The sequence below is a fragment of the Cuculus canorus genome, chromosome 2 (assembly GCF_017976375.1).
Source record: "Cuculus canorus isolate bCucCan1 chromosome 2, bCucCan1.pri, whole genome shotgun sequence".
Taxonomy (NCBI): Eukaryota; Metazoa; Chordata; class Aves; order Cuculiformes; family Cuculidae; genus Cuculus; species Cuculus canorus.
The window spans coordinates 66,128,842-66,155,243 of record NC_071402.1 but is presented as its reverse complement, the minus strand read 5'-3'; the positions used below and the strand labels follow the sequence as shown (position 1 = coordinate 66,155,243).

The window sequence follows — 26,402 nt, the reverse complement described above, 5'->3', positions numbered from 1 at the left end:
TCGCTTTGTTTTAAAAACTGACTGGATGAAGCAAGAGAGAGAATTGTAAGGTTCAGACCTGTTCAGCAGCCTTCTGGAAAAGAAACAAAAATCAGTCAGCGGAGAAGACAGAAGCCAGCCTTGTCTATACACCCACAGAGCTGACTTTCATGATCTTTCAATATAGGTTTCCTGAGCTGCTTTCACCATACTGTCCTTACAGCTGCCAGATACAAGCTTGTAGATTTTTTTTCAGTTGAAAACCAATTTTTATTTTAAACAAAAAGCAAGTAACATGGGTAAGAAAAAGAGAAAGCTCTAAGAAACATACATTGCGATGAACAAGCATCCATCTGATTGGTTGTGAGTGGACTCACTAAAATCAAAATGTTTTTTCTGAGACAGGGGCTAGCCTACAAGACTTCCACAACAGATGTGAGGCTTTTGTTCCCTTTTGTAGATATCCAAAGTCCAATCTGGTTCTGACAAAATTTACAGAAGTTTGACTTACAAAGAAGTAGGAGCCTCCAGAAAAGTTTTAATATCTTCTACCATCACCACAAACACTAACTTTTTAGCTGAGCCAAGGGACTTTCTTATTCAAAATAAAAGCAGCATGGTACCTGATCTGTTATGCAGTTCTCCTCCATGCCTGTTGATTCCCGCAATGTTATTGGATCCACCAGAAGAATGGGGAGAATGATTGAAGTTGTTGGAATTTGAAGGAGATGCAGGTCTTCTTGCAAATGCGGGTAATTTGACTGGTCTAGTACCTTTGCTAACAGATGTCTGGAAAATAAAATGGAAAATCTTTTCCATCTTTCTTTTTGAGCAGAATAAAGATGAAACTTTAACGGCTTTTTTTGTACTGTAAGTTCTGAAACTTCCACTATAGAGCAAAAGGCATATCAGAAATAGCCTTACTTTACATATACAAATATATAGAGTATATATTTATATAAATAGATATATTGTATATGTCTATTTAACACAAGAGATGACACCATAATAAAGGCTTTAGTTCTCCTTAACCTTCAGCCAAAACAAAATAAGCACATACAATGCACCTGAGATACAATATTACAAGCGGGGGGAGGGGAAATCACATGTAAAACTTCTTTCCTGCACAATACTGTTTTTGTCTTACTATTCTCACAAAACACCCACCATCTACTTCTCAGCCATCATATCCCTTTTACTTACTAAGCTGCAACGAGTGACATGAGTTTCCTCTGCTCCAGTTGTACTTTTATATCCCCTTCAACCTAAACATCGACCACTTATTGACTGTTGTAAACTGCTAAAGCAGCCTCTGGTTCCACCCATAAATTTTAATTGCCAAAACAGGTACAGTCATTGGAGTGCGGTGGAAACTGCTTTGGTTTGGAAAAACACTAGGGGCAGAAGAGAAGAATGAAAGTGAGGGGAGCAAGCACTTCTCCTTTTTCCCCTACTAACTATGAAAAAAAAGGTTGTCAAGGTTCTTTTGTTTCCTGTCTCAAGACAAACAGGCTATTTTCCATTTGGTTTGTGCTTTCACTAAAAATGTTGTAGAATCAGGCAAGTTTCTTTTATAAAAAGCAGAGTTTAGTCAGACTTTTTTCCCTTTTACAATACTTGAATTTTAAGGCTGTATGCCTTCAAGCCCAGTTGATTGCTGAGTGCTACAATTTTATCTATTACTAATTTTTCAGAATGCTGTCTGAATATTTATGTCTCATTTATATTTCTTCTCTCTTTTTCAGTTCCTAAAAAATGAGAAACTTTCATTCTTTTTTTCTGCCCCTAGTCTTTTTCCAAACCAGAGCAGTTTCCACCACACTCCAATGACTGTTCCTACTTTGGCAAAAGTTACAGGTGGAACTAAAGGCTATTTGAGCAGTTTGCAGCAAATTCATTAGGGCTAGACTTTATTCTCATTAACAGCAAACAAGTCATTTCATTTCACACACATTTTTTTGTTCCATCTATGTTCCTTTTATAGAGATGTGTATTATTCCTACACAGCAGAGCTTAAAAGGACAAGGCATTACTGAGACAGTGGCTTCTAAGTAATTTCTAATCAGAAAAACAGTGTGGCTCACCAGGCAGCAGGACCTGGACGTAACACAATATTTTCATACGTATTTTGTTTGCTTACTATATCAGAGTTCCCACTGCTGTTAAAATCATGCTTGATCGCTCTCTGTGGCCACGCAGTTCTCATCTGTTCAGCTTTGCCATCTTTGCTGATTCGTGTTCGGTCAGAATTCCAAAGCTCAAAACTTGAGGGTGGTAAGAAAGGCGGTATTACTGCTTTCAGTTTATCACTGGGCAGCCTGGTAAATGGAGCACTACTTCTCAACTATGAGAGGGAAACAAAGAAAGGGGACAGGCAAGATCACTGTAAGCTAATGACGTAGTTTCTGAATTTTAAGTTAAATAAACAGATGGAGAGAAATGTATTTTTAAACAAAATAAAATGGAAACGAGACACAAAAGTGCTATTTGAGAAGATGTACAACACATAATAACAGAGAATCCAATGGACATTCTGGCATCTGTCAGTATGCTCATGTATTTAATATAGGGAGTAATACTTCATTAAGAGGCAGAAACTGTCTCTTTATTTATTGGGCTGAATCTTGTTTCAAACTGATTTTAACTGGAATGTTAACAAATAATTTCCAAAGAAATAACAAGGTAGTCCTCTTCGTATTCCCAGACAGGACACCTGGAAACAGTGAACAACTAAACCCTTGTTCCTGCTTTATGTGATCTCCAGGAAGAGAGAAAAATACAACACAACTGACTTGGCTCCCTGCAGTTCTGCCAGTCAGTCACACCAAAAGTTACTCAATCTTCTTAAAAAGAACATGAAGGATAAACAGTTAAATTTAACGGCATCTCCAGGGAGTAAGCTGTAGGGGAATTTAAAGCTACAGCATAATAAAAGAAGAAACAGAATAATACGAATACACATCCTGAACTAAACAGTATCTGATTACCTTTACAAGTAATTTCTTGCTTTCACATTGTACCACATTCCATTCATATTTTCCTCACTTAGTTGCCTGTCAGCAACTAACCAGCTGTTCTGTTTTACTGATTCACTATTGATCATACAAAGGTATGGATAGCTCTTGAAAAAAGTTAGTACTTGTCAACTTCCATACGGTACTACTTGCACTACTCCTAATTCTAAGAACTACTGACGTATTACACCCTGTCAGTTCCTGGCTAGTGACTACCAACAAATAATAGCTCTCTTTCTAATGATGACTTGGATAGGAGGTAAAAAAAACAAATAAGAACACCACAACGTACCATGGTTGTCAATAACTCATCGTCCTTTCCTCCTTTTGCAGTGTTTACACCTGAAAAATTCATAAATTATATTTTACTGCTTACATGCTCCTACTTTCCTTCTCAAGGATAGCTTACTGTTTTCAAACATTTAACAGCTGTACTCCCAGTAAGCACACAGAATAAAGCTCTCCAGCGACACTGTCAGGTACCTAAATAGTGAATAGTCTTATCACATCACAAACTATAGGGGCTTTGCATATAGAGCTGTACAATTTCACTAGATGTACTTTATGATCTGGGCTTTTCCAATCTCTCTTCTCAGAATTATTTATTTATTTGTTTGTTTAAATAAATTTATTTTCATTACACAAATTAGTTTTCCAAATATACTAACAACTTTTGAGTGGGCACTTAATGGTGCTTTCTACAGAACAGTTACATTGTTAAATTAGCATTCAGCATGATCAACACTCACGAGTAAAAAAAGTCTCTTTTTTACATACAACAAACACATTAAAGAATCATAAAATGCTCAGGGTTGGAAGGGACCTCTGGAGATCATCTAGTCCACCCCACCTACAGCAGGCTGCAAAGGAACGGGTCTGGTGGGTTTTTAATATCTCCAGACAAGGAGATATTTTCAGTTACATTAAGTTAAATTAAAACTAAATCAATGAAACAGAAATAGTATTATCTTGACTATCCCATAAGAGCTCACTTCTCTTAAGACAATTCTGGCTTTACCACTAGCTTTGTTATTTGTGATCCAAGCTGTAGCAGCATCAAGGTTTCCAGAGGTGTCCATATCATTCTGTGAAACTGCCTTTATGGTGGAATTTAATGATGGTTCAGGTTCATCAGGAAAAGGTACAAACTGATTGGAAGGAAATCCATGGCGCAATGTCTGAGTCAACTTCAGCTTGCGGAATCGATTGGACATCCTGCTCCACCAGGACTAGATTAATAAGAAGATACAACAATTTACTTCCAACTAAAAGGTTAAAAAAAATAAGGAAAAGAAATGTACAATTAAGTAATCCTTAGAGTAGTGAAATATCTGTCAAGAATTTTTGAGATAAACTACAAAAGCAATGTTGAAGTGGTTTGCAATTACCAACAGAATCTTTCATCATAATTTGTATGTGTAACATTAATCTCTTTCCTTATTATTCATCTGGCAAATGACATAGAGTATTTTTTCACACTATCTGGAAAGTCAAGGTAGATAAAAATATTTGGGCAATTTGAATAGAGAATTTTTACAGCTACATGGCAAATAATAAATCTTTCCATTAAGTTCCAAATTCGTCATCCATTCTTAGACTCGCTGGCATTACTGAACTGGCATATATGTTTTCTGCTTTTTAGAAGCATGCATAGAAGTTTATCCAGTCTGCATTAAAGCCTCTCCTTTAAGATTTTCAAGATCAGTGGCAAACTAGAATTCTGATTTTATTCCTGTCAAACTAAAGATCCACAACCCATATAGTGCTGTTATATTGATAACATAAACCCTGCCAGACTGGAAAGACTATAAACTGGAAAAGAGCAAGGCAAGACAAACAACACAAACCTTAGGACTACCACATGTACCATACAGGTATCACATATGTGAAGACTGTTACATGAGAGGAACATCTTTTCTCAAAATAAAATGTATCCAGTTATTTACAGACCGAAACATTTTACAGGCAGATATGCTTCAAGCATTTAGCAAGACGTTTCTCCAGACTATATGAGACCTACAGGCTATACTGAGAAGACCTACACAACCTGTATTAATATTACGATTATGTGGCTTATAGGTCTGTTAGATTATAAACATATGAATATTTCTTAGAAAATATTCTTCTTCGCTTTCTAGAACACTTTAATAAAAAAATAAAGTCATGTAAAAGTGATGATACTTCAACAAGGCAGCTTTACATGACAGCCAATCCAGATCACATACCTTTTCCAGTTTACTTTTTATTCTTAGTCATTCGTTCTCACCATACATGTTCCCTTTTCTCCTTCACATTTAACATTTTTCAACTGCTTTCTAATGTATGTCTCCCCAACTGTCATACAGTAGAACTAAGTAATATAAATGTAAACTCATTCCCTGTAAATCATTCCTCCTGGCAGACAATCATTAAAAAGATTTTAAATCTGCACATGGCATTAGTAATGGATAGAGTTCTCAGACCTTTGTATCTCTAGAGCCATGACTAATAAAGACTTACATTGCTTTCAGCAACAAAGACCTGATGGAAAAAGGCAAGAGAGACAAATATTTCCAAGAAAGCAAAAAAACCCATACAGTTCAGCATTTATAGAATGAACGAATCATAGAATAGTTTGGGTTGGAAGGTACCTTAAAGATTACCTAGTCCCAACCCCCCCTTGCCAGGATGGGGCATCCACAGCTTCCCAGGGCAACCTGTGCCAGTGCCTCACCACTCTCATTGTGAAGAAATTCTTCCTTATGTCTAGCCTAAATCTGCCCCTCTCAGTTTATACCTGTTGCCCCTCATCATATCACTACAAGCCTTTGTGAACAGTCCCTCCCCAGCTTTCTTGTAGGCCCCTTTTGGGTGCTGGATTGAGCCCTTTTCAGGTGCTAGATTGAGCCCCTTCCAAAAGGAACTGAAGGGGTAAAAAAATCCATCTGGTTTAACACAGCATACAATGATCTTACAAGAGAGATTGTTGCACAATGTGGTTGATTTGTTACAGAAACAAGCTAGCTTCAGTGAACAAGATCATTTTTAAGTTTGTGTCATCTTTGTTACTCTTCTTCACAGTGCTTCTGCCTCATTAACAGATGCTCACACCACAAACCAACCCAAAATGGAGTAAGTACAGCCACTATGATGCCACATAAAAAACTACTGCTCTCTAGCAATAAGGAATCATAGTGGAGAAATTCATCCTGTCCTCTAATGTTCAGAGTACAATGGTGTGAGCTCTGGAGTTCCTGGTCTGTTGTTGCAGCAGATTGTGGCCTCTCCACATACCCAACCACATCACACACATATAGAAGCAGGAATGAAGGACTTTAAACTAGACTGAAGCAGCTAAGTTAAAAAAAAAAAGGCAGTTGTGGTTAAAAATATTATCTGTCAAAAGGCTGAGATCCAGTAGCAATGGGAGAAGATAACAGTAAAAACAAGAAAAAAAGGTGTTGCCATTTAAGAAACACCTAAGACATTTGTATCGATATTGAGAATGAAAGAATAAAGGAAAAAATTGGAAATGTCTGTCCTCAAACAACTTTAATCTAAAAAAGGAAACTGAATGTGATAATTCACGCTGCTTTAATACTGAGATTGAAAGTATAACTTGCTGAAGAAGCATTGACAGGAAGAAAAGGGAAGGAATACAATTTTTGCATACGTAAAAGGTAACACTTTGTTTTCAAGTCCACAAAACAGTGAGAAACAAAGTAGCTAACAGTTCCTGTGTGAAGACGGTAAAGAATGAGATCACAGTTATCCACTGTATAATCAGATAGAAATAGAACAAGGGCCTATATTAAGCATAAATTACAACTAAAAGAAACACACAACAAAATAAAAATTCTAGTAGTTAAAGACAAAAGTGATCAAACAAGAGACACAGAAAAGGGTTCGTTTTTTAAAGCTTCAAAAGGAGCCTACTCGTGATCAGATATTTTACTACGAATAGTTTTAACAGGAGTAAGGTAGGAATATATGTGCATTTGCTTAACAGAGTAAGAATATTTAAATGAGCTTACACAAACTAAAACCAGACAAGATTGATTAAAATTACCCTAGAGTAATTATAGACAACTCGACCTCTGAACAAATACTGATTATCTTTGAGATAAATTAAGAAAACTGTAGAAGTTTGACACACCAGGCAAAAGGTAAATACATAATCACCTTTACCCCAAAGGGGAGAATCTTAAAATTACTGATCAAAAAGCTTAACTTCAAAGGACATCATACTTGACCACAGCTTGTAAGACACAGCTGGCAGGGGTTTTGGGGGAATAAATCCCACCAATCAAATCTCTCTCTCTGACAGAATAACTAGTCAAGCGGGCAGAAGAGAGGAAAAGCTATAAAAAAGCTTGACTTTATTAAAGCTTTTATGGCTATTCTATGTCACATCCATCAAACGACTAAGGAAAACATGATTCAAGCAAAATTAATAGAGGAAAAACACCATAACCAAAAACTATAGTGAGAGACAAATTACCAACAAATTGATATATTTTGTGGACTGAAAAAGGAGTTTAGAAATGTTCATTAACAACAGAAACAATGAAACAGACATATTCTGCACAGAATATGGAAGACATCTGGACAGTTCTGTAACCACCACAGATACTTTATATTTAAACAATAAAAAAATAGACATTACTCAGCAGGGGTGAAGCTGACACGTAAGATGAAGAAATCAAGTGTACAAATACAGAAAAGGAAGTAGCAAAGTAGCTGTACTAAAGAAAAAAAAAGAAAATCAGAGTTGTAAGATACCACAAACTAAGTCTAGGTCCACAGTGTTTTACTGTTGCAGAAAAGGTGAATTTCACTGACAACAGCATGAAACACACAACTGTGCAAGTAGTTTTTGTATCGCACTGTGATACCGAGTTGGAATCTACTGATTCACTTTGGTCCCTCACCTTGACAGCTACAGACAAATTCAAAATAGTAGGAAGTTTAGGAAGCACAACCTGCAAACAATGAAATCTGAATGAAGCATTTTTGTTTAGTCTAGAAAAAAAAAGAAAAAAAGATTGAAGAGAAGATGACAGTTCTTTTAGCATTTAAACAGTTCTTATCAAAATGAAGGTGGCCACCGAAGAAGAGTCAATCTACTTAACACGCAGCAAGGATAAAAATTCAGGGTAAAAAAATTCTGAGTAGAAGAAGAGACAAGCAGTGGAACTGGGTGCTGACAGAAACCATGGGACCAAGGGATCTTCTCCACCACAGTGAAGGAAGAGAGAACAGAAACTCCATTAAGGATAATCTTGGCATGTTCATTCTGTCTCCTTATGTAAAGGAAGACAAGCCTCTCAAATTCCCTCTCAGATAAATCTTTTTTTTTTTATTATTTTAATTCATTGTCTTTTATGACCCTAATTCAAGCCTTTGTGTCAAAATACTGCAAGAGCTGCAATCCACCCTGTTGTTGATCTGTATTCCATAAAGCCAAAAGCTGTTCTGACAGTCTCCCAAGTAAGTAACTGTATTCCTAAATAGCTTCATCAAAATCGATACTGAAATTGTATCATAATGAATAATAGAGTGATTATATGAAAATAACCACTTGTCACTTCATAGTTAAAACTGAAAAACTGATTTCAGCTAAAGAAGAACTTTAACTGGTCTATAAAATTCAGCTCAACAATAGCCTGGAAATCAGCATGTGTGTTTCCAAAACCCTGACAATATTTATAGGAAAAATGTGAGATCATGGACTCAAGGAAGTCTGAAATACTCTGTAGTAAAAAATTATTCACCTAAACAAACAGCAGCAACAACAACAAAATAAACTAATTTTAATAAACAAAATAAACTACTTCCTTTTCTTTCGCAAACGCTATAAATCACAATATCTTTAAGGGGCATGCACTTGTTCTCACTCTATGGTGTTTCCTACTGAACTACTACCAATTTCAAGTTAAGGATACAGCATGCCAGAGGACATATAAGCCTGAACTGCACACTCTTCCACTCTTCATAATAAAACCTCTGCTATGATCTTCTTCATTTTCAGAGCAAATAGTCCGTTTTCATTTATGGTTGAAACGCAGTCTGTCCTGTCCTAGAGGCAGACAAGAGATAATAGGCTCTCAGTCTCTTGGCCTGTCCACACAGAGTCTCAGGGGTATTTTAAAATACATTACCAGAGCTTCAATTTCCTTCCTACATCATCCTTTCTTCTTCTAGAATCTACTAAATAACTTAGAAGTAAAATAAAAGAACTACTGTTACAATTCTCATGAGACCCCACGTGCAATACTGTGTCCAGTTCTGGAATCCTCAACGTAAAAAAAATATGGAAGTGTTGGAATGGGTCTGGGGCGGGGGGGGGGGGGGGGGGGGGGGGGGGGGGGAGCGTCACAAAGATGATCAGAGAGCTGGAGCACCTCTGCTATGAGAGGCTGAGAGAGGTGGGGTTGTTCAGCCTGGAGAAGAGAAGGCTCCAGGGAGACCTTACAGCAGCCTTCTAGTGTCTGAAGGGGGCCTACAAAAAAGCTGGGGAGGGACATTTTACATGAGCATGTAGTGACAGGGTGAGGAGGAATGGCTTTAAATTAGAAGGGGGATGATTTAGATTGAACATTAGGAAGAAATTCTTCACAATGAGGGTGGTGAGGCACTGGAAGAGGTTGCCCAGGGAAGTTGTGGATGCCCCATCCCTGGAAGTGTTCAAGAGCAGGGGCCTCGAGCAGCCTGATACAGTGGGAGGTGTCCCAGCCCATGGCAGGGGGGTTGGAAGTAGATGATCTTTAAGGTCCCTCCCAACATAAACCATTCTACGATTCTATGAAATCCTAGACAGAACAAACATAAAATAAGGCAGCTTCTCACTGTGTTAGGAGATACTAACCATATACCCCTGTAACACATACACTCCAATTTCAAAAAAAAAAAAAAAACCCGAAAAAAAAAAGCAATTAGTATAAAAACAGTCTCCTAAACCTGGAGTACATTTGGATGACAAAGGCTGATTTAAAATCAAGTTCATAATGGAAATTCAGTTCCAAATGTATGAATGTGGCATCGTCCACTACTTAATCAAGAGATGTAAGTTTAGGCACTGAAAAGCTCTGATGCAAATTCTTGCTTAAAAGTCTTCCCTTTGCCTTGCCACATGACAAAAAGAAAGATGAACACACATTACATTTCATAAAACCAGGAAGCATTGTCATTGAGGAATTCAGGACACACACCCCCAAAAAAAAAACAGTTACATACTAGAACAAAAGTACATATTAGCAATGACTTTCTTTGCTTCATACATCACAAGAAACAATGTACTGGTTATTTATTAAGAGTGAATATATTTACCTTTAGACCACCTTTTTGATCTGGCAACATTGGGACATTTAAAGATTGCCTACTTTTGGAACAAGGCAAAGATGATCTGTTGTTCAGTTTATTCTTGTCTTTGTCTACTTGCATGCATGCTGATGCCAGTAACCGTACAAGCTCTGTGTCTAAAAGAAAAAAAAAATTAAGATAATGTTTAGTTTGTTTTGCTTTCCCAAATGATGACTGATACACTGACAACTTTCCCTATAAATCCCACATAAGTAGACCATGACATATCAGAAAATTGATCTACCTTATAATCACAAAGCAGATGAATAGCCAAAACCTTCTTTCTTGGTCTGTGTTTCTCACCCCTTATCCCCATAGTGGGCTGCATTCTTACTATCACCTCTTTAAAGCTATTTATCAATACAAATAAGCATGCTATTCAGTCAGAATCAGTCGAGTGTGACCACGTGAGCTGCCTCCTCTCGCAGTTTGCATAAGTTAAGATATTGTAGTGCTCCCTTTTCTCACCTGACACAGAAGAGAGCAGAGAGAAATGAACATTCTTTCTTCGAGCGTAGGTTGCAGAAAAGAAGCTTGAAATTAAATCCCAAAGAGAAAGGAGATGTTCAGCCTGGACAATGAAGTGACTAAAAAGACATGGTAAGAAAAAAGGTGGACAAAAAAGTAAGAAAGGAAGAGGAAGAAAAAAGAACAAGTATGAGATAAGGACAGAAAAGCAAAACAGGTATTCAGTAAATCTGTATGCTATACAGAAGTCAGGAAAGACTTTCAGAAGGGCAGACAGAACTGATCTATATAGTCTTCTTGCTGAACAGGTAACAAGACAAACTACATTGTCCTTCAAGAAGTTAGTTATAAGAAAAAGAAATATTCAAAGTATTTACTAACTAAAATTTCATGCTGTTAATGATCTACTTTTGACAAAGTTATCTGCTTGTGACCAAAAACACCAGAATGAGTAAATACAGAGAAAACAAAGATTAATTCCATTAGCAGTACTGTTTTCTGGCTTCAGATAAAGCAATTATGTACCAGGCAAAGCTAACAATAACGAATTACATAGGCTAAACAAACTACAATAAAAATTAAATGTCTTTCATTGAAGCGTCCCCCAAACATACTGCCTTTTTGTAAAGCACTCCCATGAAAAACAACCTGAATCCCAAAGTGTGATTTATTCTCAGCCTTTACAGACATAGCGGCAGGTTTGGCCAGGAGTTTACTAGCTTTGTTTTGAATTAACTATCTTTGCCATGTCCTTCTACTGCTGTTTACCGAGTGGAAATGTCTAGCTGAAGTTCATATCTCTTTGCTAATGACACTAGAGAATACCTGGGCCACCAAAGTCAAATGCCACTGAACTGGCTCTGGTGACAAAACCAACACATTTTGGAGCATCTTCAAAAACAAGGGCAAGAGGAATGCGTAAGATCTGTCATCCCATAAATGTATACATTCATCTAATCAAATTATTTTAAACTACACTATTTTAGACAACATCCTTTCTTGGTCCAGTGCAGCACAGACCTCAGAGGATAGTTTCTAGCAACTTTTGTGTATTTTCTAGATGGGAAGACATGTTCATCTGTTTTTGTTGTACATTTCCTCAGTAGTCTTTGAAATAACATACCTGGATCATTCAGCAGCATTATCAGGTCAAAAGCTGTGTATCCGTTTTTTGCACGAAGATTGACATCAGCTCCTTGATTTAACAAATACTTAACAACATCTTTGTTTCTTCAGGGGAATAAAAAACAGCATTGCTCATGTTAAACAAAAAAAACCCCACAAAACGGTAATGCTTAATTTTCATCCTTTTTTACCACTGCTGCTTGACTAGAGATCTGAGTTTCATCTTTTCTAAAGCTCAACAAGTCTGAAATTTGTTCACAAGATATTCAGAAGTCCCCACAATTCCTTCGTCAGTCAACATTTTACTCACTAGGAATTATATTAATCAACACATAGAAAGTCAGCCTAAAAACATAATTTGAATACTCAGTCTCTTAAGCTGACTCTCTAGAACTGACTCCGTAATTTGCTGCCAAACACCTTTCCAATGAAAGGTCATTAATACTCAGGGCAAAAAAAGTAGATGGAAAGATAAAGGTCAGTTTAGTAGTCATCATACTCTGTGATGACTCCAATACTTAAAACACAACTTCATATTCAGAACAGGTAAGAAAATGTACACAGAAAAGACAAACTGACTGAAGATAATATAAAAACTCCAAACTGTACTTCACTTAATTAGAGATACAAATTACATTACTGAGAAAGCACATTATGACTTTCTTGAGGTGTTTAAAACACGAAAACAATCAGCAATAAACCAACAGAAATACCTTCCAACAAAAGCTCATAAAAGCTAGTTGTATAAAAGGAACTCGCCATCCCATTTGCATTAGCCCCCCTCATAGACCTGAATAAATAAGCAGGAGTTGCCTTGTGAGTTAAAAACTATACTGTAGTATACAGCCTACAAAATAAGCAAAGAGACAACAAATCTATGAAAAACATATTTAATACAAAACTCCTCTTGAGCAAAGACTGACCTTGTACAAAACCAAACTCTGACACACATAAACAACAGGGAACAAAAATGTTTTTAAGTAGCAACAGCTGATACAAATACTGAAGCTGATACAAATCTCAAGGAATCCACTTCAGAGTGCTACTTCTTGTCATACAGATGAAGATTCGACTTCTGAACTCAACCCAGAAAAAAAACAACCTGAAATGAAGGAGGAAGGGTCCTCTTCTCTTTTAACAAAAATTTTGCTTATCCCCACCACAGTTCCTTTGCACTGTTCTTGTTACTTTTATTATCTTCCTTAAACTGTGTCATTCCCACATCCTGCTTGCCAGTCCTGCACCTTTAGGGCACATAGAGACTCAATCCTTTAGTGTCCCTAGCTCACACAGAGGGAACCTTGCCTGTTCCCTCCTTCAAACTAGAAAACCTCTGCACCACTGTTGCTCCAGGGAAGCAATAAGCAGGGACTCCACAGAGGCTAAAGATTTCCAGTTGTTACAAAAATTCACAGCTGGCTTGTGCTGACCTAGGAGAGGCTAGGACACAAACTATGGAATTACAAGGGTAAATATTCATGCACATGAGGTGTGCCAGACAAACTGTGGACAGCTCTAAGCTTCCAAGGAGCCAAGTCCTTACTTCCAGGGCTTGGATGTCCTTCTGCTCCTTCCACTAAGCTGCTGTCCTTTAAGTTTGTTTTACTTAAGCATAAACAATATCGAAGCCTCCAGTAAAATTCTACTACCTCAAACATCAAGTGTATTAACAAAGTTAATAGTCATACTATAAAGACTGACTGATATAACAGGGAAGGAAATTTTCATAACACAGTCCTCCAAGAAACTGAAAGGGCAGTATCTGAACACACACAGCACTCAGTTGGGCTCTGTGCTTCCACAGACGAGTTCCTGAGCAGGGGACTTGCCAGCAGCCCTGCATATCACTCTCTGCTTGCTGCTTCCACCCCAGCTGTGCTCTGGAGAGGCTGCTGCTAAGCAAAACAGCTGCACCAGAAGAAGTGATCTCCAGGAACCTCTGCAAAATGCCTGTTGCTACTAACAGTAATGCCGTGGTGAGGAAGGAGAGAATCTCATCTGATGTAGGTTCCAGGACCTACTCCAGATAATTTTCACAAAGCAATGACAACCTGATATCCTATTTTTCCTTTTTGTTGTACTTCCATAGTCCAATGAGATATGCTGTCTAAAAATAAAAGCTAGAGCAGAATATCTGCATTTGTACAATAAATATGAGCACTACGACATAGCGAAGCAAACCTTCACCTTCCTGAAGACCTCCTCTACAACAACACAGAGGAATTCAGCTTCCTAAACTGAATGCTGAGTTCAGACAATGCCAAATGTACAAGAGAAATCACATGTAAAGTACCAGGACGATTTTGGGAGTCTGACTCTTAAGCGCCCGTCTTCATTTATAAAGTAGCTTTAGAGCAAATGACAATCAGTTCTCCCAGGGGCACATTTCAGAAAACTCAACAAAAAACAAAAGCTGAATAGGAGAACATAAGAAAGGTTTCACGACTGGAAAACATGGCACATAGAAGGGTGATTGCCTTGAAGATTCACAACTTGATGTAGGCCTATAGCCCTGGCAGGAGGTGATATTATCTTACAAAACATTAAAAAATATCAAAGGATGGAAGTTGAAATGCGCATGAAAGCTCCGAGTTCCTGCCTGGAGCACTACATTCCAAGCACTTATTGAGCAAGATTCAAGCTGCCAAATGTGGCACTGATTCTTAAATCCAAACAGCATTCAAGTCTACTCTGAAAAGCTGAGGGCAGCACAAAAATCATAGAAAATTGAAGCCACAAGTCTCTCAGATCCTTGTAATACCCCTCTGCTTCCACAGCCAGCATCAAGAAGATTTCTTTTTCTTTTTGACACAAGAAGAACAAAACTCCTTTACTGCTAGACCCAAAGACAGCATATATCTTACCCATGGTATGTGGCCTGCATTAGTGCTGTCCAGCCATGAATATTATCTTGTTTGTCAATATCAGCATTTTTCTCAACAAGGAGCTGAACAAGGGGCAGCTGCCCAGTTACAGCCGCAATCATTAATGGAGATGCGCCGTCAACATTGGTAATATTAACCTGACTTGGATCCCCATCAACAATCTCTTTAACTAGCTGAAAGTTTCCTGAAAAACAGTGATAAAACATAATCTACATAAGCAACAGAGAACTGCTTCGTCACCATATTAATATGTATTTTGGTTTGCTGACATTGGTCTACAGTTACAGGAATGAAACCAGCAAAAATAAAGTGGAATCACAGAATGCTTTGGATTGGAAGGGATCTTTACAGGTCATCTAGTCCAACTCCCCTGCAGAAGCAGGGACATCTCCAACGTGATCAGGTTGCTTAGAGCCCCATTCAACCTGACCTTGAATATTTCCACGGACCGTGCCTCCACTGACTCCCTGGGCAACCTTTTCCAGTGTTTCATCACCTTCTTTGTAAAACATTTCCTCTTTATATCCAGATTAAATCTATGCTCCTTTAGTTTAAAACCATTACTGCTTATCCTGTACTAGAACAACTGCAACACTAAAGCTAAATATTTGTACTGATCTTTGGTCTTCTAGTTGATCAGGCTGAGGGAGATGGGGTTGTTCAGCCTGGAGAACACTCCAGGGAAAACTTATAGCAGCCTTCCAGTATCTGAAGGGGACCTACAAGAAAACTGTGGAGCGACTTTTTACAAGAGCATGTAGTGATGGGATAAGGAGAAATGGCTTTAAGTTGGAAGGGGGAAGAAATTCTTCATGACAAGGGCTGCCCAGGGAAGTTGTGGCTGCCCCCTCCCTGGATGTGTTCAAGGCCAGGTTGGATGGAGCCTTGAGCAGCCTGGTCTAGTGGGAGGCGTCCCTAACCATGGCAGGGAGTTCGGAACCGGATGATCTTTAAGGTCCCTTCCAACCCAAACCAGTCTATGATTCTACAAATATATGAAACGTAAAAATTCTCACCTTTAAAAAAAATTTTCAGAGGATAAACTGCTTCATGGCATGGGCTGCCTTCAACTCAATCACAAACATGAACATTTTCCTTGGAAAGTCAGGACGCGTCTCAGACAACCCCTGCAAGTACTCGAATGCACTCATTGAAACCAACATCCACTCGCACCACTCAGCTCATTTCTTATAACGGGAAAGATAAAAACCAAAGCAGTTCTGTGCCTTTGTATGTCCCAGTTTAGAAAAAGACATCAGTTGGCTTTCTTTGCACATCCACATCACAGACTTCGTTACAGAAACCCTGGAACCCACAGAGACTCCAGAACTGACTTTGAACTTTGGTTTGGGCTCTTCTTAATCTAGGGAGTTGTTTTTTTAACACTTTTTCCTATGCTGGAAGATCCAGGAAAACAGGTAACCAGAAAGCAGCTTGCCATGGTGCAACCCATTAGAGACTGGATCAAATTTAAGTGAACAGCATGGCATTGGCTCTTTCTGTTTGCTATGGAACTGCTTCACCAGTTGTGGGCTCATAAGAGTCACTCTTGCTCATGAGAGAACATTCAAGATCTGAGACGTTCCATTCTTGAAGCAACTTTAAAGAGCAATTACAATGTTCATATAGAGTTGAGGTCAGCATATTTTTTCCACCAATTAGCACTTTTGTTTTCAAATTCCAAGTTTATCAGGAAGGGAAAAAATCATATTAAAGGTAACAGGGAATAACTGGAACTACTAAATTATATCATTTTGGCATGAAGGGCACAACCAAGAGTTCATATTTTCTTACAGTACAACATGAAGAAAAATAATTCTAAACTACAAAAATAAATGTATTTTTAAAACTAAAAGAAAAATAAAGGAAACAGCAGTGTTGCATGTTAAAACAGAACATGTCTCGACTTCAGATGTTAACAAACAAACATGCTTTGAAGTTACAAGAACCATACCTGGTGGAAGAGCACTGTCAGTACTTACCCAATTTCAAAGCGTGAAAGACATCAGGTTGGCTCTTTTCTGTATCTGGAAGAAATATAAATATTTCTATTAGTAACTACTAAAAAGCAAAAATTTCTACTAAAACTTTTATAGCAAAATGTATTAAAGAATTTACATAAAGGTAGTATGAAACATATGTTTGGACATACATGTAATAAGAACAAAGAAAGCAGTAATCATATTTTTATTTCCTTTGGGAAGAAATGACTCACCTGTATGGTTCTCTGTGCAGAATTAAAGCTACAAAGTATTTATAAAGCACCAGTACAGGCTTTTGCATTTCAATTTCCATTTTCTATCAGAAAATTGTAATTGGAAACTTCTGCATTTCCTGCCTCGAAGACTAAAATACTAACTGAAGAACCACAGGATGGTTCTGGGGTATGGTGTAATCCTCTGTACAACAGCAAACATTCAAGTAGTACACAATTATTTTGACAGGTGACTCAAAAGGAGTTTTAGAAGACATCTCATTTTTACTACCTCTTCTCTAATACCAGGTTAATTTCTGAAGGTCACAAAAATCAATAGTGATGATTTAACTACACAGTTTGCTATTTGTGCAAATGGATGTCTTTCAGCTCCCAGATCATTATCTCCATAGCAAGAACTGCAATAATTACAAATGTTAATATTTAGAGTGAAAGATCTTTCCTTCAACACGCCTTCAATGTGCTTTGAAACCACTGACACTACGTAAGATGTAGAAAAAACACTGACATATTTTGCACTTTCCACTCAAGCCATTAAACTACATCCTCCTTCTTCTTCAAAAACATTACAGCACCAATGGGTTAAAAACATTTTAAGGAAAACAAGAATGTGGTGAGTGATTTCCCAAGCCCAATTCTGCCATTTTAAAAGGTTAACATTCATAGATCGATTCCAAAGGAAGTAATGTGAAAATGCTGAACAAAATCAGCTACTGGGAAAGCGAGCTGTGGGTCCTACATTTTCCCTGGTTTGGAAACTACTCTTATAGAAGGAACTGTGTATGATCTCACCATTGGAAAACATATTTCAAAAGACCAGTTTAGAAAAGTACCATACTCCGTACTTTTCTCATGAAAAGCCTGGAAGAGAATCAGCCTCTCGGAACAAGAGACCATGAGGAGGTGCCAGTAGGAAGGACTGCTGTTTGAGTAAGCTGAAGCAAGGGCAGGGACAGCACACAGGCAACATCCAGGCCATTTCAGGTAGTTTTGAGTTTTCACTGAAAACAGCCCTGAGAAGACAGCTGCTTTCTTTTGCAAGGCAAATCGCCCTATTCATGGCAACAGATCAGAAGGCAAGTTCTTTTTCTGCTGCCTCCCATATTAGAGAAAGGATATTTTTTCTTCACAGGATATAAAAGACTCCAGTGCTAGGAAGAAACTGAAGCCATGGTAAAAACCAACGCAGAAAGCTCTGAAGAAGCTTAATTCATCAAGCCAACTCTGCCTGCTCATATGTCCTGTATGCGCAAATGCATGGACAAGGTATAAAGCTCTGCACCAGTGAATCCCACAGAGGTTTGATTCTCTCTCTGTACTGAGAACAGTTCATGTCTATTCCTCAGAGACTGGTCATGAGCAAATGTCTACACTCAGCCGGTTCTGTCTAGTAGTGTGGCTGTATGAAGCCCCAGCTCAAACTTAACCTATGAGTCAATGTCTGACTAAGTTAACACCTTCTCTGAAACAGAAACAAATATCAGATTTTTGTCCTTGCTTCTTACAGTATAAGGGAAGCTTGATCTGCAGAAATGACATCAAATGGAAATAAAATTAACAATTTGGGGGACTGTGGACATGTTCACAGAGTAGTGCAATATAAACATAATTAGATAGATTTAAATAAGCCAATTTAGGTATCACAAGTGGCAGAGAGCTTAGAGTGGATTATCACTCCAGTTTATCTTTGAGAGTGGATGAGTGGTAGTACCTAGCAAAAGTTCTTAGATTTCATAGCAAATATTACAAAGCTGAAAAATCCAAATGCAGCTCTTCCAAACTCTCTTGTTAAGCATCTCCCAGCAGTGGTCTCATTGTAAAGCACAAATAACCTGAAAAAGTGTCCACAAACAGCCACATATAGAATGAGGTCTCAATAGCTAAAATGACTTATTGACATTCAAATGTCGAACACAATGTCCCAACCAAACTGTACGATCTCAGATTTAATGCATTTCTGTTAGCATAAACAAACTTGTGGAGAAGGAAAGTGAAGCCAATCCTCGATACTATCAACAAAACTAACATAAAACATTTATAACATTATTTTGTAGAATGAGGTACAAAGAAAAGCTAATTTGGAAATAATATCTGGGAGACATATTCCTAAGAAGTAAAAAAATTTCTAAAAAGTAAACGCGTTAGCATTTCAAACTGGCAGGTTATAGTAAGCAGGTTTAACCTTTATCTTCAATAAAGCCAAAAATCCTAGGAAGTTAGATTCAGAAAAAACTGTCAACATGATAGAAATTTGCTTAGTTATTAATAAAACTTTGAAAATTACTGGTAAAGACACACAATACACTAATCTGTCCTTTTGGTTGAGTGCCTGGTCCTGGATATACTGGTTAAGACTGAAGGAAAAACGTTGTAGTCTAAGTTTGCTCACACCTTCCCAAACCTTCAGATCCCCTAGTACAAGATATTCCTTCACTCTACAAAATCCTGGATTTCTTATATCCTTCCACGCACATGGCTAAAGCGACAAGGCAACTGTACATCCTTTAATTACACAGTCACAAAATGTTTATCAGTTGTTGTTTCATTCAGTGCATGTAATGAATGCATTATGGGGCAAAATTAAAAACCATAAAAGCAGCGTTTCTTAACTTCATTTTAATTAAGACTTGCATTGAGATACTGTTATTTTAATCTAGTTTTTTACATACACAAGCAGTGTGTACACCTATCTTCATGAGTGTGCACAAACAAACAACTATACTCACGTTTGAAGGGAAGAGATTAAGGTGATTAGTTATAAATTTTAGAAAGTCCTGAAGTTAGTTAAGCACCCTGTTCTCCTCTGAGGAACAGAAAAGTAGGGGACATGCCAATTTCTTATTTGTCCATATTAATACTTGGTTTTCTTAGAAAACACAGTCCACTATCAAAGGACTTTGAGCAGGTTTCATATATTCAAAAAGTGGTAGAAGAAACCATTAGGTTAACCTCAACTGGCCTTCTGCATGGCACAGGTCTTGCATGTGACGCCCAGTGAAGACAATCCAATGATGAGTTTTAGAAAAGCATTTAACCACAATTGCAACTGTTAAAGAGTGCACATCTCTGCTAAGTCACTTCAGGTCTAAGTTTCACCACAAAACATAGTGTCTTATTTCCCACTCAAATTTTTCTACCTTTAAAGTCACAGTTCTTTTAGTTTGGCTACCAGTCCAAAGGCCCTCCAGTATTGGACTTTCCATCCTCAACATGGACATTTTATTAATCATACCTCTTAATCACCTCCTCATGAAAATAGGCAGACTGAACTGACTGTGTCTCCTTAGACTGAATAGACAAGACAGTATCTCCTTATAAGGCAGATTTTCTAGATTTTCTATCATTTAGGGCTTTTCTGAGTCTCCGATATCCTTTCTTTGATATCCTATTTTAGTTTTTATGTCTGTTCTTCAGTGCCATTTCAAGTTGGCCTTGGTAATTTTCTTCCTAAATGAGCACGGGGAGCACGTGTTTGAAAAGCAAAAAACATTTAAAACATTTTTAAATGCTTCACATTATTTTTGTTGGAGGACAGTAATCTTGTCATGCTAATGTGGAGGAAACTTGTTCAAACTGGGCCTTCCCGCCTTACCCGAGGTAGGTGTACCTACTCCAATATTTTCAAGAAAGTCTAGCTACAAATTACAAAGAACACCGTGTACATACAAAACAACTCCTTCAACTTCTAAATATGCAAGCCAAACTTCAAGATAGAAAAACAAAATACTAATGCTCCATACCTGCCTGAGGTCTGATTGTTGTGAGAGACTCCAGGTAGTCCTTCATGTCTTTGTGCTTGAAGCCAACGGAGATTTCAAAGGGTGTTTTATGTAGTACATTCAGGTGATCAGGATTGGCACCTTTCTCCATGAGCTGCTGTGCCAAGCTCACCTTTCCACTAACAGCTGCCAGCATTAAAGGACTCCACCCCATAGTCTTCACAGCGTAATTACAATCGGCTCCCCAGTCTAATAACAGATGTACCACTGCCTCATGTCCATGCTGAGCAGCTGCCATTAGTGGAGTGATATCAGGAAGGTCATCTCTGCTGCTGTTAAGTACACTTGTGCTAAAATGGTCATAATTGTCTACAAAAGCTCCAGATTCCAGCAACAATTTCACCATGCTGACATGGCCACCTCTGGAGGCCATTGTAAGGACACTGGCTCCTAACTTATTCTGTGCATTGAGATCAGCACCATTCTCCAGCAAGATGTGAGCCACACTTAGATGTCCAAACCTGGAGAGAAAGAGATAACAGGAGAATTAACACCTTGGATAGCAGAGGCTTCTCCAAGAAAACCAACATACTCTGGACACAGAAAGCTTTGTTACCATTCTGATGGCAAGCATACAATGAAAGCTAATGGGCACGCTGTTTATCTTATGGTTCAACTGTATGTTGCAGTTGCTGTGTTAGGTTAGCGTTATTATTTCAGGAGATTGGTATATCACTAAGCTAAATCAAAATCCCATGTAATGTCAAATATCTTCTAATGAGGACAGTTGTTATTAAACCACTAAACTCTTCTTGAGTGCAATATCTAAAAGAACTTGGTCAACAGACTGAACTCTGACACCACTTTCACCAGTTTTGATACTACTTGACTATCAGAGGCTCTGGCAGTTAGTCAGCAAGCAAAAAACGATCGTGCAAGCCATACATCCAACCAGCTAGCTAGCCATAAGAAAATGGAAACCTTTCACCACTCCACAGTTGAGGAATCCCACATTTTAACAAACATAATACACTGACAACATATGTATTTTGTGCTCTTGTTGCAGATATCATATGTTACTATATATTTGTGCTGTGTTTAACACAATCAAGCTTTGATCCTGAAAGCAGTCTTTGTACGCTGCAGCAAAGCAAGTGTTAGTTGCGGAAATCCCAAAGAATGCTACTAACCACTAACAGCAGATGTCAGACCAAAACTTCCCAGTTTCTACTCATAAAGTACACAGTTACAGAAGGAAACCCCTAGGCCTTGTCTAGTCCCTAGGTCTACAATGTCAGTCTTCACTGCATCACCTCAGTAGAGCCTGTGACCACTGTGCACATGATTAATTTTATTCACATATGCTATCTCCTGTTCAATTTCCACAGGACTAACCACAGCTAGGAAATTGAACATGTACATAGTTAAAACCTAGGCCTGTACAAATACTATGTTTCCTTTTTGGTTATTCATTAAAAAGAAAAAAAGAAACAAGAAACATGCTCTTCCACTTTAAGCTTTCTCCACAGGTTTCAATGACATCTGCAGTACTTTTCAAATGGCAGCAATTCCTTTAAAACAGTGAGAGGTTAATATTGATTTGTGTGTCTTGTTTTTAGAGCGTATGGTTTTCATTAAGGGGGAAAAAAAAACTAGGAATGTTTCTGCCACTTTTTTTTTTTTTTAACCTTCATAAAATAACAAAATTGTTGAACCTTGTCTTCCTTGTTCTTACTGAGAAACCAGCTGTGTGACTCATTCCTTGGGAACTTTCTATGGGCTTTAACTGAAAAGAGAAACCTTGACTATGAAACAGACTCTTCTCTCCCAAGTATTTTAATTTGTTACAAAACAAACAAACAAAAAATATTTCTCCTTTCAATTAAGCAGTCAACTATTACACGAAAGCACTACCCTCCAACCTTGCAAAACACATCTGTAAGCCCAGGGAGTGTTTGTATATGTAAAGATAAGCACAAACTCGAGCATGAGCAACACAGCGACCTCCCACAACCCAGCCAACAGGCTACACAAAGCATGGTGTCACTGATGCTCAAAACAATCCAGTTCTGTCATTTAAAACCACAGCATTAATTTCCCATATCCTCCAGCGAACCACTTAGGAAAGCATGGAAAAGCCAACTGAAATCAATTATTGCTGTTTACTGGAATGCTTTATGTCACAATTGAGTTTTCAATACATAGGTGAGACATGCATATAAAAAAAACACCAACAGAAAATTAAGAAAGGGTGTGCACGTATCTTATTGCCACAGAAGAGAGGAGCAGTGTTTTCATGTCCAGGTTACCCCTCACTGTGATTCTGCACTGCCTTTACCCAAGAAATAGTATGCACAGCTTCAATGACTGCATCCTGAGTTGTTCTAGTACAGGACAAAGAGTAATGGTTTTAAACTAAAGGAGTGTACACTTAGTATGGATATAAAGAATAAATTTTTTACAATGAAGATGGTGAAACACTGGAAGAGGTTGCTGGAGCAGGGAAGGGGGAAGGGGCAGCAGAGGCTCCATCCTTGGAAATACTCAAGGTCAGGATGGACAGGGCTCTGAGCAACCTGATTGTGTTGAAGATATCCCTGATCACTGCAGGGGCGCTGGTCTGGATAATCTGTAAAGGTCCCTTGCAAGCATTCCATGATTCAACAGAAAAAAACTAACACCCTAGTATAAGGGGTGTACAAGAAAGCTTGGGAGAAGTATTTTACAAGGGCATGGAGTGACGGGACGAGGCGGAATGGCTTTAAATTGGAAGAGGGAAGGTTTAGATTAGATATTAGGAGAAATTCTTCACGATGAGAGTGGTGAGGCATCGGAACAGTTTGCCCCGGGGAGTTGCGGATGTCCCATCCCTGGAGGTGTTCAAGGCCAGGTTGAGCAGGTCTGGTGGGAGGTGTCCCTGCCCACGGCAGGGGGCGTGGAACTGGATGATCTTTAAACTCACTTCCAACCCAAACCATTCAGTGATTCTACGACACCCATCCAAACTAAAACTCCACAACCCCTCCCCACCCTCCGGGTCAGGCAAGGGCTCGCATCCCCCGCGGGTGACCGCGCCTCCAACATCGAATCATAGCGTAGTTTGGGTCGGAAGGGACCTTACAGACCACCCAATCCTACCCCGCTGCCACGGGCAGGGACACCTCCCCCTAGACCAGGCTGCCCAGGCCTCATCCAACATGGCGCCTCCCCCCGCCAACACCCCCCGCACCACGAGAGGATGGCGAAGGGGCCCCGTGGGGGCGGCGAAGGAAGGGCGGCGTTCCCCCCCGGCCCCGCCGGCTGCAGCCGGAGCCCCCCCGCCCGTACCTGGCCGCCTGCATGAGCGGGCTCCACCCGTAGTGGTTGCTGCTCTGCACCGAGGCCCCTTTGCGCAGCAGGAACCGCACCAGCTGCTCGTGCCCCGCAGCCGCCGCGAACTGCAGCCCCGTGTTGCCGGCCTCGTCCGTGCAATCCACGGCCACGGCGGCCGCCGCCGGCGCGGAGCCTTCGCCACCGCGGGGCTCCGCCGCCTCTTCGGGACCGCAGGAGGACGGAGCCGCCGGGTCGCCCCCGGGCAGCCCCAAAAGGCGCCGTGCGGTGTCGCAGTCGCCCTGCTCGCAGGCGCGGAGGAAGAGCTGGACCTGCGGGGCCACCCCGCTCTCCCCCATGGGCGGCGCCGCCGGGTCCCGCGCAGCCCGGTCACCCCGCACCGCGCCGGGAGGAGCCGGGAGGAGGGGAGGAGGGAGGGGAGGGGACTCGGGAAGCGCTAGGGGCTGAAAGAGGTTCGGGAGCAGCGAGTCATGGAATCGTAGAATCACCAGGTTGGAAAAGACCTCTTGGGTCATCGAGTCCAACCATTCCTATCTGCCACTAAACCGTGTTCCTGAGCACCTCGTCTGCCTGTCTTTTAAACATCTCCAGGGATGAGGACTCAACCTCACCCCCGGGCAGCCTTTGGCAGTGCCCAATGACCGTTTCTTTCAAAATTTTTTCCGGATATCCAGTCTGAACCTCCCTTGGTGCAGCCTGAGGCCATTCCCCCTTGTCCTGTCCCCTGTCACTTGGGAGAAGAGGCCAGCTCCCTCCTCTCCACAACCTCCTTTCAGGTAGTTGTAGAGAGCAATAAGGTCTCCCCTCAGCCTCCTCTTCTCCAGGCTAAACAACCCCAGTTCCCTCAGCCGCTCCTCATAAGACTTGTTCTCCAGCCCCCTCACCAGCTTCGTTGCTCTTCTCTGGACACACTCCAGAGCCTCAGCATCCTTCTTGGAGCGAGGGGCCCAGAACTGAACACAGTATTCGAGGTGCAGCCTCACCAGTGCCAAGTACAGGGGCAGAATCACCTCCCTGGACCGGGCACTGGCAGAGGCTGCCCAGGGAGGTGGTCGAGTCACCATCCCTGGAGGTATTTAGAAGACTGGTAGGTGAGTTGCTCAGGGACGTGGTTTAGTGGCAGATAAGAATGGTTGGACTAGATGTTCCAAGAAATCTTTTCCAACCTGGTGAAGAATCATAGAATCACAATCATAGAATAGTTTGGGTTGTGTGAGAAACGCTTATTCACTGGTGAAATATTGAAAAGGACGAAGTCTTCAAAGCAAAGGCAATAATATATTTATTTTACAATTCAGTGCTGAACTGGATGCTCTTCTAAAAGAGGCATAACATCTTACAAAAGGAATGGGTGTATAAACTAGTTTTAGGCAAAGAACGCTGTAAATCTTCAAAGATTGTTTATTCTTTTATAGATTATCCAGCCATGTCTGGAGACTCCCTTCAGGTTGTCTCCTGACTGGAAACAGCTTCATCTCACAAGACAACTAAGCATATCAATAAATTCTCGCAGCCCTAAGGCAGGTTATTTCTTGGCCTAAAACTACTACATCTTACAAGACAGATTTATATGATGAGATAATTAAACATACAAACCAGCTGCAACAAAACTTATCAATTAATTCTCATATTTGGAAGAGACCTTAAAGATCACCTACTTCCAACTCCCCTGTCATGGCCAGGGACACCTCCCACTAGATCAGGCTGTCCAAGGCCCCATCCAATCTGGCTTTGAACACCTCCAGGGATGGGGCATCCACAACTTCCCTGGGCAACCTGTTCCAGCGCCTCACCATTCTCGTGATGAAGGAATTCTTCCTTATGTCTAATCTAAATCTGCCCCTCTCCAGTTTGTACCCTTTGCCCCTAATCCTATCACTACAAGCCTTTGTAAACAGTGCCTTCCCAAAACCATATCCCCAAGCGCCTCATCTAGCCGTCTTTTAAACACCTCCAGGGATGGTCACTCAATCACCTCTCTGGGAAGCCTGTACCTAATAACCCTTTCAGGAAGGCTTGGTTGCTCCTGGGAGACTGCGAGGAGCTTCCCTCACTGGTGCCTCTCCCCACCAAGCTGCCCTCCCTGCCCTTGCTGGCAGCCCCGGCAGTGTCACCCGTCCCAGCCCCAGCCAGTGCCTGGGTCAGCATGGCTCACTTCCCTCTCCCAGTTGTTTTCTGTCATCTGCTTGCATCTAGGCTGCAGCCATTCTCCATGCTATATTCCCACTACCACTACTGTAATCCCATGCAATGTAGTGTCCCTACATTACTTTTTTTTCCTGCTCCAGGTCATCACAGCAAGCCTTTGATATGGAACTTACTCCTT

General features: G+C 40.0%; 1 protein-coding gene across 3 annotated transcripts in view; it reads right to left on the bottom strand.

Annotated features, from left to right (window-relative positions):
- Positions 1–24,466, bottom strand: part of ANKS6 (ankyrin repeat and sterile alpha motif domain containing 6) — a 41,086-nt gene extending 16,620 nt beyond the window's left edge. For 2 of the 3 annotated variants that reach the window (XR_008448418.1, XM_054057972.1), the window contains exons 1-10: positions 24,074–24,465; positions 20,768–21,267; positions 16,795–16,839; positions 14,792–14,996; positions 11,926–12,032; positions 10,302–10,450; positions 4,012–4,222; positions 3,286–3,335; positions 2,120–2,323; positions 603–768 (exon numbers count right to left, since the gene is read on the bottom strand). Coding sequence is in view for 2 of the 3 variants with exons in the window: in XM_054057972.1 (XP_053913947.1) it covers positions 603–768; positions 2,120–2,323; positions 3,286–3,335; positions 4,012–4,222; positions 10,302–10,450; positions 11,926–12,032; positions 14,792–14,996; positions 16,795–16,839; positions 20,768–21,267; positions 24,074–24,414 (1,978 nt within the window). In the remaining variant the exon portion in view is untranslated. Of the gene's footprint in view, positions 1–602; positions 769–2,119; positions 2,324–3,285; positions 3,336–4,011; positions 4,223–10,301; positions 10,451–11,925; positions 12,033–14,791; positions 14,997–16,794; positions 16,840–20,767; positions 21,268–24,073 lie in introns of all 3 variants that reach the window. The other variant, XM_054057974.1, reaches the window with a different exon arrangement.
- Positions 24,467–26,402: the final 1,936 nt, after the last annotated feature.